Source organism: Empidonax traillii, unplaced genomic scaffold (genome assembly GCF_003031625.1).
Source record: "Empidonax traillii isolate 1590-97213 ecotype Southwest subspecies unplaced genomic scaffold, ASM303162v1 scaffold3273:size34157, whole genome shotgun sequence".
Lineage (NCBI taxonomy): Eukaryota > Metazoa > Chordata > Aves > Passeriformes > Tyrannidae > Empidonax > Empidonax traillii.
The window spans coordinates 20,038-28,492 of NW_020958466.1; the positions used below are offsets into that span (position 1 = coordinate 20,038).

An 8,455-nucleotide genomic window follows, 5' to 3' on the forward strand; every position below is an offset into this window, starting at 1 on the left:
GCGCAATGGTTTGGGGGTCCTGACCCCCCGTGGGATCATCTTGAACCTCGTGGGATGATCCTGAGCCCCATGGACCGATCCTGAACCCCGTGGGATGATCCTGACCCCCGAGGGATGGTTCCGAACCCCCCGTGGGATGAATCTGAACCCCCTTGCACTGATCTTGGCTCCAGCATGAACTGACTGCCCCTCCACGGCAACGGGCTTGGGTGAGATGGTCCCCAAGCACCTCCGCAGGCTGATCCTGCTCCCTCAGGGTCCGATTCTGCCTCTCCATGAGTCCACCCGCCCCTCCCTGGATCCCCCCTGCTCCCTATGGACCAATCCTGCCCCTGGAGCCCGATCCTGGCCCCCCTCCCCAAATGACACACCCCAAGCTGACACCAACAGTGTCACTTTATTTGGGAGGGAGGACTCTCCCACCCATGGATGTCCCCCACCATGGGTGCCCCCCCCCCCCATGGGTGCTGGGGTCACTTTCGGCGCAGGTAGAAGGCGGTGGCCCCGTGGGGGGGAGCCATGGCCAGGGCCTCCCCTGGGCCTGGGGCTGTGCTGAGGAACAGCCCTGGGAACGCTGCGGCCTCGAAGGTGTGCGTGGACCCCCCGAAGGTCTTGTAGAAGGTGAAGGGCTTGGCCTCATCCCCCTCCTGTGAGAACAGCTCCAACAACCCCACGTCCTGCCGCAGGGACACACAGAGCTGGGACACCACCCCAGGGTGGCACCATCCCAGGGAACCCCCATCTCCAGGTGACCTCACCTCCAGGCGACCCCACCTCAAGAAACCCTCACCTCCAAGTGACATCACCACCAGGTCCCCACCACCTCAGGGTGCCCCCCACCTTGGATCATCTACCTTGGGCTGACCAACCTCAGTGCCCCTCCCAAGCTGCCCCCACTCTGGTGCCCCCCAGGTCCCCCCCTCACCTCAAGGTGCAGCTGAGGCTCGGGGCCGGTGCCGCAGGACAGGGCACGGGTGCCCCCGCGGATGCCCACAATGAGGGGGCAGCGCCGGCGCTCCAGGTGCCGGTTGGGCACGACGCTGATGGGCTCTGTGGGGACACAGGGGTGGGTGGGGGCCCTCAAGGGGGGGTCACCCTCCCCCACGGATGATACCCACCTTCCTGGGCAGCATTGGCGCCCTGCAGGCTGGTGGCCACCAGGTGCCCATCCCGCAGGCACAGCCCCTTCTGCTCCGAGTCCCGCAGCACGTAGTGGTACGGCTGGGCCGAGGGGCGCGGGGACGCCGAGGCCACCATTGGCACCTCTGGGGACACAGGGACATGTGGGGACACGGGGACAGGACACAGGGATGTGGGGATGAGAGACATGGTGGGAATGGACACATGGGGACACAGGGACATGGGGACGTGGGCACAGGGATGTGGAGATGGGGGCCATGGGTGAAGGGCAGGTGAGACATGGGGAACATGGGGCATGGGACAGGGACACCTGGGGACACAGGGGACCCGTGGGGCACCCAGCAGGCACTACCTCTCCCCAGGAAGTCCTGGAACAGGGCCTCCATGTCGGGGTCGATGACAGACTCGGCCATGTTCCCGGGCTCCGCCAGGACTCCCAGGGAGTTGGACTGCTCAGGGGGTCCCCGGGGACCCCGGACCCTTCTGCAACGGGGAGGGGAGAGAGAGAGGGGGTGAGGGTGGGTGTCACACAAGGTGACCCATCCCAGGTCCAAGAGGAGGGGCAGCCCTGTCCCCACCCTGTCCCTGCTCACCTGACAGCAGCTCTGGACACGCAGGACATGGCTGGGCCTGGAGGGAGAGGGGGACACGGGTGACATGGATGACCCAGGTGGAGGACACCCCTGCCACTCACCCCTGTCCCCTGCTGCCAACCTCAGCCATCAGGAGGATCCAGAGTGAACACCCTGGGAATCCTTCCTGGGCAGGACCTGGCTTGTCCCTGTTCCTGTTCCCAGCCCTGGGTGTTGTTTCCAGGCAGCACCTGGCCTGTCCCTCTCCCCCTTCCCACGCACCTGTGACTCCGGCAGCTCTCGAGGTCCAGTCCTCTCCGGGTTCTGTCCCCTGGGTTTGGTGGTGGCTTTATAGGGCTGGGCAGGGCGGGGGGCAGAGCCCGCCCTGGTGATTGTAGGGCAGTGCCAGGCTGGGATGGGGAAATGCCACCTGGGCCCCTCATCCCCATTATCCACTGTGATGTCCATGGTCACTGTGGCAGGGATGTCCCCTGTGCCACGTCCCCCCCACCAGCCTTGTCCGACAGGTACTGGTGTGTCCCCAGTGCCCTGTCCCCATAATCCCGTGTCCCATCCCCATGGTCCTGTGCCCCCTGTCCCTGTGGCCCCACTGTGCTTGTCCCCACGGTGTCCCCGTGCCCCATTGCCACAGCCCTGCGTGTCCCACATGTGCTGTTTCGTGTCCCCTTCCCGCGGTGCCAGGCTGGGTGTGCCGGGCGGGAAGCGTCGTTTCCCCGCGGGATCCGGGAAGGGGCGGCCCCGGAGGTGCCCGGCCTGGGGCAGCCCCAGCTGCGTCACCCCGGGCTGGGGACGTGCCGTTCCTGTCCCCACGGGCCAGTGGCGCAACCTGGGACACCCCGCGGGTGACGCAGCCACCGCCACCACCCCGTGCCCTGCCCCCTGTGTCACCCACGCCACAGGCACCGCTCTGGCCTGAGCATCTTTATTGCCTCGCTGGCGCAGGGGGGAGTATGGCGGCACCATCCTGGGGGTGAGGATGTCACCGTCCCCACGGGGCTGGCACCATCCCCAGGACGTCACTCTCCTGGGGAGGATGCCACCCTTCCAAAGGGGATGGCACCATCCTGGGGGGATGGCACCTACCCTGGAGTGAGGATGTCACTTTCCCCCAGTGGGATGTCACCTTCATCAGGGGGCTGGCAGCATCCTCGGGGTGAGGATGTCACCAACCTGGGAGGGATGTCATCCTCCCCAAGAGGCTGGCGCTATCCTGGGGGAGGTGCCATTGTCTCCAGGCTGAGGATGTCCCTGTCCCCAGTTGGGAGTGTCCCCATGGCTGTGCCAGAGGGGGCTCAGCAGAGCTGAAAGTAGAAGTCGAGCAGGTGGGTGGTATCGTGGCTGCGGGACAGCGCCAGGGGCTGGTGGCCCCGGGCAGAGGTGCAGAGGAACCAGCCAGGGTTGGCAGCGGACTCGAAGCGCCACAGCCCGTCCTTGTAGGAGCGGAAGAAGGTGAAGGCGGCCGAGGCCTCCCCAGTGTGGGGCAGCTCCCGGATGTCCACGGCCTGCGGGGACAGGAGGGTCACCCATGCCCTGGTGGGCACCACAGCAGGGGACACAGGCACTGTGCCAGCGGGGGCTGCGGTGGCACCATCCTCCCAGTGTCCTATCCCCACAGTTCCCGTGTCCCTACACTGTCCCATCCCTGAGGTCCCTGTGTCCCCATCCCTGCAGTCCCCATGCCCCCACCCTTGTGGTGTCCCCATCCCCATTGCATCCCCTTGGCATTCCTGTTCCACAGTGTCCCCATCCCATGGTGTCCCCATCCCTTTGGTGCTCCCTCAGTGTCCCCATACCCCTGCCCCTGTGTCTGTCCCACCTGCAGCTGCAGTGCCGGAGTGGTGCCAGTTTTGGGGTGGCTGGCAAGGCAGCGGGTGCCGTTGCGGATGCCCAGGATGACAGGGAGCCGGGTGGGCTCGAAGGCCCGGTTGGGCACCCAGAACACCTTCTCTGAGGGTCACATACCCGGGGGGCCATCAGGGTTAGGGTCAGGGTCCCCCACCCCCACCATGTCCCCCCCCATGTCTCCTTGTCACCTTCCAGGGCGGCGTTGGCCCCTTGGAGATGCCCGGCCAGCAGTTGGTCATCCTGCAGGTACAGCGACTTCTGGTTCACATCCCAGAGCCTGTGGGGGCACAGACAGTGGTGCCACCCTCTGCCACCTCCCCGGATCCCCTGGGGGTGCCCTCTGCCCTCCTTACCGGTACTGGAACACCTTGGTCTGCAGGCTGGGTGCCTGGCAGGGGGAGAAGCCTTCGGCCTCTGCACAGAGGAGGAAGAAGAGGATGAGGGTGAGTGCGCCAGCCATGGCACCGTGGAACCGCCCTGGCACCCCTGGAACCCCAACACCGCCACAGCACCCCACACTCTTATAACACCACCGAAATCCCTGTCCCGCGGGGGCGGGGGGCTCCCAGTGGCGTAACAAGTCCCGCGGTTCCACTTCCCCTCCCGGCCCGCCGGGCCCTGCCGGGGGTCCCCGTTCTCACCCGCGGGACCCCCCATCCCACTCATGCTGCGGGACCGCGAGAGGGAGGAAGGAAGGAAGGAGGGTGGCGGTGGTGTTGCCACACTGCTGGGGAGGGAGGCGGGGCCCGCTCCTGCCCAGCGCTCGGCACCTCGGGGTGGGGGGGTGACACCTGAGGTGACACATCGCGGGGGGCGACACGGACACGTGACAGGGGGTCAGTGAGACCCCCGATTGGCCGCTGCGGGGCTCGAACCCACGGTCTCGCCAGCGCGGGGGCAGCGCCCTCCCTGTTGCGCCACCGCGTGAAGGCGTCGCACGCGTGGGCAGTGAGGGCGGCGGGAGAGCAGCAGGAGCCGCGTGGGCAGCGCTGAGTGGCCGCGGGCGAGCAGCACATGCGCACTGAGCCGAGCGAAGCCGCCACGCCAGGGCAGGGCGGGCAGGGCGGCAGATTCGCACGCGCAGTGCGGGCTGTGAAGCCGCGGGGCGCTGGGAGAGGGAGAAGCGCAGGCGCAGCGTGCGCCGCGAGGCGGCGGCTCATGCGCAGAGCGCCCCCGCGGGCGGCAGCGGCACGGCCATGGCGGCGCGGGGAGCGCGGAGCGCGGCGGGGGCTGCGCTGGTGCTGCTGCTCCTCGGCTGCGGCGCACACGGGCTCTACTTCCACATCGGGGAGACGGAGAAGCGCTGCTTCATCGAGGAGATCCCCGACGAGACCATGGTCATCGGTGCGGGGGGAGGGGGCACGGCAGGGACCATTGTGGCGGGGAGGGGGAGAGACCACCAGGGACATGGGGGGTTGCGGGGGGGACCACCGCGGATTGGGGGTAATGAGAAGGACCATTGGGTACGGCGGGGGGGAGGAGGAATTCAGACCACTGGGATGTGGGAGGGAAAGGGAGGGACCACCGGGGACCGGGAGGGGCCACCGGCTGCTTTTTTGGGAGCGGGAGAGATCACCGAGATTTGGGAGGGGTCACCGGAGATGTCACAGGAGTGACCCCGGGTATTGGAGACCACCGATTTGGGGGGGAGGCCGATAGGAGGGACTGAGGAACCCCCCAGGCGCGATGGGGAGGGGCAAGAGGGGCCCCCGGGAAGGGGGATGGGGGGCCGGGCTGGGGAGCACTGGTGTGGCGGTTGGACCCTCCCCGACCCCGTATCTCCCCCGTTCCCAGGGAACTACAGGACACAGCTGTGGGACAAACAGTCCGAGTCGTTCCTGCCCTCCACTCCCGGGCTGGGCATGCACGTGGAGGTCAAGGACCCCGACGGAAAGGTGGGCATCCCCAGGACAGGGCAGTGGCCTTGTCTCTGTGGCCTTGGGTGAGTGAGAGTGGCCCTGTCTCAGCGTCCCCAGGGTGTTACAGTGGCCCTGTCTTAGTCCTGGGGGTGTAACACCTCCTGCCACATTCCCAGGTGGTGCTGTCCCTGTACCTGTGGTGTCCCAGTGCTCCTGTGTGTCCCTGGGCTATGTGTGACACTGTCCCTGTCCCAGGTGGTGCTGTCCCGCCAGTATGGCTCCGAGGGTCGCTTCACCTTCACGTCCCACACGCCGGGGGAGCACCAGATCTGCCTGCACTCCAACTCCACCCGCATGGCCCTGTTCGCTGGGGGAAAACTGGTACTGCTGGGGCAAACTGGGAACTCTGGGGAGGGGTCCCCAACCCCAGGGAGTGTCCCTGCCACCCTGAACCCCCCCTGACTCTCCTGTGCCTGCAGCGGGTACACCTGGACATCCAGGTGGGTGAACACACCAACAACTACCCTGAGATCGCGGCCAAGGACAAGCTGACAGAGCTGCAGCTGCGGGCACGGCAGCTCCTGGACCAGGTGGAGCAGATCCAGAAGGAGCAGAACTACCAGAGGGTGAGCAGGAGGTCCTGCAGGGTCAGTCTGGGGGGGATCACCCGGTTTCCCCCCCTCTGACCCCCTTTCCCCGTTTTTGGGGCAGTACCGGGAGGAGCGGTTCCGCATGACGAGCGAGAGCACCAACCAGAGGGTGCTCTGGTGGTCCATCGCCCAGACCATCATCCTCATCCTCACCGGCATTTGGCAGATGAGGCACCTCAAGAGCTTCTTTGAGGCCAAGAAGTTGGTGTAGCCACCCCAAACCCCTGGGGGGCTCCCCCAAATCACCCCACGTGCCCCAAAGGGGGGATCCAACCCACCCCAGGGGGCTCCCGCAGACCTGGGGAGGGGCCTTTGCTGCCTGCTGGGATCCTTGGGGTGGTGGGCAGGTTGGGGGGACCCTGCCTGCTATCTGGGAGGGGGGAACCCGCCCCTTGCTTGGGGGAAAATAAAGATTTTATTGGGGAAAATAAAGGGGTTTTTTGTTTCAATGGGGCTCGCTGGTGCTTTTTTGGACTGGAGAGGGAATCTGGTTCTGCAGGAAAGCAGGGTGGGGGTTCAGCCATCCAGCTACTTTTCTGCAGTGCGTTTTTCCCCTCCCGGGGAATGAATCCGCGCAAAAAAGACCCCTGGCAGGGGGGCGAGGTTTCAGGGGCTCCCCCAGCCCCGAGCGGGGTGGGCGGTGTCAGTCTTCCACCGCCAGGGGGCGCTGCGGCGCCCGCCTTCTCCCCGCGGCGCTCTGTGCGCACAACCGGAAGTGTCTGTAGGCGACTCGGCCAAGATGGCTGCGGGCACGGAGGGGTCCGGCTTCGAGCACATGGGACTGGACCCGCGGCTGCTGAGGGTAGGGGGACGGGGGGCGGGGGGCGGGGGGCTTTGGGACACGAGGAGGGGACTCGGTCCAGAAGGGGGACACAGGGAGCGAGGGGAGGCCTTGAGGGGTCTGAGAGGGGTTTGGAGTCACTGGCGATCCCCACCATCGGGAGGGAGTGTCTGGGGAGGGCACTGGGGACCCCGGGTTTGGAGGGGATGTCTGTGGGACAGAGTGGGAGAGTGAGGACGGTCGTTTTGAGGAGGGGGTATCTGTGGGCCATGGGGGGCACTGGTGACCCCACCATGGGGAGGGGGTATCTGCGGATGATCCTGTGTCCCCCACCACAGGCAGGGGCTGTCCCTGGTCTCTGTGGTGACTCCGATGCCCCCCTCAGGCGGTGGCAGAGCTGGGCTGGGCAACCCCCACGGCCATCCAGGCCCAGGCCATTCCCCTGGCACTGGAGGGCAGGGACCTACTGGCACGGGCCAGGACGGGCTCCGGGAAAACGGGAGCTTACGGGCTGCCTCTGCTGCACAAACTGCTCAGCATCAAGGAGGTGAGGGCACGGGGGATGAGGGGTAGTGGGGGGCATCCTGGCAGGGGGATTATGGGGACATTTTGGGGTGTTGAGTGGTGGGGGGCACCATGGGGCATCCAGGACAGGGTGGGCTCTTTGGGGGCACAGGATGTCCTTGAGGTCCCTGTTTCCCCCTGGTGTCAGTGCTGGTACCCACAGGCTGTGCAGGCACTGGTGCCCTCGGGGGTGCCCTGTGTGCCCCAGTGACAGCCCCTGTCCTCCAGGCGTCTCCAGCACTGCCCCAGGCCATCCGTGCCCTGGTGCTGGTGCCCTCGGCAGAGCTGGGCCGGCAGGTCGGGCACGCTTTGCGCCAGCTCTCGGCATTCTGCGCCCGCCAGCTGCGTGTGGTGGACCTGTGCTCCCAGAGCGACCCTGCTGCCCAAAGGTGAGGGACCTGTGTGCCCCTCTGACCCCCACTGTGTGCCCCCCTGTGCCCCCTCAACCCTCCCTTACCCTGTGTGCGTGCCAGGCCCGTGCTGATGGAGCAGCCTGACGTAGTGGTGGGCACCCCGGGGCGGGTCCTGGCACACCTGGGCGGGCACAGCCTGAGCCTGAGGCACTCGCTGGAGCTGCTGGTGTTGGATGAGGCCGATCTGCTGCTCTCCTTTGGCTTTGGGGACGACATCAAGGCCCTCCTCTGGTGAGGGGACACAGGGAAGGCATGGGGGGGTGTGTGGGGTGTGGACAGGGCACATGAGAGCAGGGATTGGGGTACTGCGGCCACTGCTGGGGTTGGAGAGCATGTGGGACAGTGCCAGGGGTTTGGGGGCACTGCTGGGGTGGAGGGGGCACAGAGGGCAGTGATGGGGGCATGGGGGCCAGGGATTGGGAGTATGGGGGGCTCTGCTGGGCTCACTGCCAGGGCTAGGGGGAGCAGCGGGGCTGGAAGGGGTGGAAGGCACAGCCAGGGGGTTGGGGGGCACTGAGGGGTTAGTGGGCACCACTTGGGGTTTGGGGGGCACTGTTGGGGGTGGAGGTTGTGGCTGGGGCACAGCCCAGGAGTTTGGGGGGCACTGAGA

The 8,455-nt window shown here is 66.8% G+C and overlaps 4 protein-coding genes across 6 annotated transcripts in view; 2 read left to right on the forward strand and 2 right to left on the reverse strand.

Moving 5' to 3' along the window:
• Positions 1-432: 432 nt before the first annotated feature.
• On the reverse strand, positions 433-1,762 carry LOC114072468 (interleukin-36 receptor antagonist protein-like). The gene is made up of 5 exons (XM_027910361.1): positions 1,734-1,762; positions 1,493-1,623; positions 1,119-1,265; positions 926-1,050; positions 433-677 (listed from the first exon to the last, which is right to left on the reverse strand). Exons 1-5 carry the CDS (start codon positions 1,760-1,762, stop codon positions 474-476), a joined length of 636 nt encoding a protein of 211 aa, XP_027766162.1. The 3' UTR covers positions 433-473.
• Positions 1,763-2,714: 952 nt separating this feature from the next.
• LOC114072472 (interleukin-1 family member 10-like) lies at positions 2,715-4,252 on the reverse strand. 3 transcript variants are annotated; one of them, XM_027910366.1, is made up of 4 exons: positions 4,220-4,252; positions 3,932-3,992; positions 3,550-3,855; positions 2,715-3,235 (listed from the first exon to the last, which is right to left on the reverse strand). In XM_027910366.1, the coding sequence occupies exons 1-4, from the start codon at positions 4,242-4,244 to the stop codon at positions 2,896-2,898; spliced, it is 732 nt and encodes a 243-aa protein (XP_027766167.1). In that variant the 5' UTR covers positions 4,245-4,252; the 3' UTR covers positions 2,715-2,895. The 3 variants fall into 3 exon arrangements, with proteins under 3 accessions (XP_027766167.1, XP_027766166.1, XP_027766168.1); XM_027910367.1 differs by lacking the exon at positions 4,220-4,252 and having other exon boundaries at positions 2,918-3,235; positions 3,550-3,680; positions 3,767-3,855; positions 3,932-4,048; XM_027910365.1 differs by lacking the exon at positions 4,220-4,252 and having other exon boundaries at positions 3,932-4,048.
• A 495-nt stretch (positions 4,253-4,747) lies between these two features.
• On the forward strand, positions 4,748-6,536 carry TMED4 (transmembrane p24 trafficking protein 4). Its single transcript, XM_027910364.1, has 5 exons — positions 4,748-4,922; positions 5,373-5,473; positions 5,693-5,818; positions 5,917-6,063; positions 6,149-6,536. The coding sequence occupies exons 1-5, from the start codon at positions 4,775-4,777 to the stop codon at positions 6,296-6,298; spliced, it is 672 nt and encodes a 223-aa protein (XP_027766165.1). The 5' UTR covers positions 4,748-4,774; the 3' UTR covers positions 6,299-6,536.
• A 242-nt stretch (positions 6,537-6,778) lies between these two features.
• The window catches only part of DDX56 (DEAD-box helicase 56), a gene marked incomplete at its 3' end in the record, with an annotated part of 7,159 nt that continues 5,482 nt past the window's right edge, over positions 6,779-8,455 (forward strand). The window contains exons 1-4 of the mRNA XM_027910362.1: positions 6,779-6,889; positions 7,254-7,415; positions 7,661-7,821; positions 7,906-8,076. Coding sequence (XP_027766163.1) covers positions 6,827-6,889; positions 7,254-7,415; positions 7,661-7,821; positions 7,906-8,076 — 557 coding nt within the window. The remainder of the gene's footprint in view (positions 6,890-7,253; positions 7,416-7,660; positions 7,822-7,905; positions 8,077-8,455) is intronic.

Bases quoted from the DNA above. Each gene is read 5' to 3' on its own strand.
- LOC114072468 (XM_027910361.1), bottom strand. From the start codon at position 1,762: ATGTCCTGCGTGTCCAGAGCTGCTGTCAG. The intron at 1,624-1,733 runs GTGAGCAGGGAC...TCCCCGTTGCAG, and splicing joins GTGTCCAGAGCTGCTGTCAG to AAGGGTCCGGGGTCCCCGGG. The intron at 1,266-1,492 runs GTAGTGCCTGCT...CTGTGTCCCCAG, and splicing joins CCAGGACTTCCTGGGGAGAG to AGGTGCCAATGGTGGCCTCG.
- LOC114072472 (XM_027910365.1), bottom strand. From the start codon at position 4,038: ATGGCTGGCGCACTCACCCTCATCCTCTTCTTCCTCCTCTGTGCAGAG. The intron at 3,856-3,931 runs GTAAGGAGGGCA...GTGCCCCCACAG, and splicing joins ACCAAGGTGTTCCAGTACCG to GCTCTGGGATGTGAACCAGA. The intron at 3,236-3,549 runs GTGGGACAGACA...CTGTCCCCGCAG, and splicing joins CTCCGGCACTGCAGCTGCAG to GCCGTGGACATCCGGGAGCT.
- TMED4 (XM_027910364.1), top strand. From the start codon at position 4,775: ATGGCGGCGCGGGGAGCGCGGAGCGCGGCGGGGGCTGCGCTGGTGCTG. The intron at 4,923-5,372 runs GTGCGGGGGGAG...CCCCGTTCCCAG, and splicing joins CGACGAGACCATGGTCATCG to GGAACTACAGGACACAGCTG. The intron at 5,474-5,692 runs GTGGGCATCCCC...TCCCTGTCCCAG, and splicing joins TCAAGGACCCCGACGGAAAG to GTGGTGCTGTCCCGCCAGTA.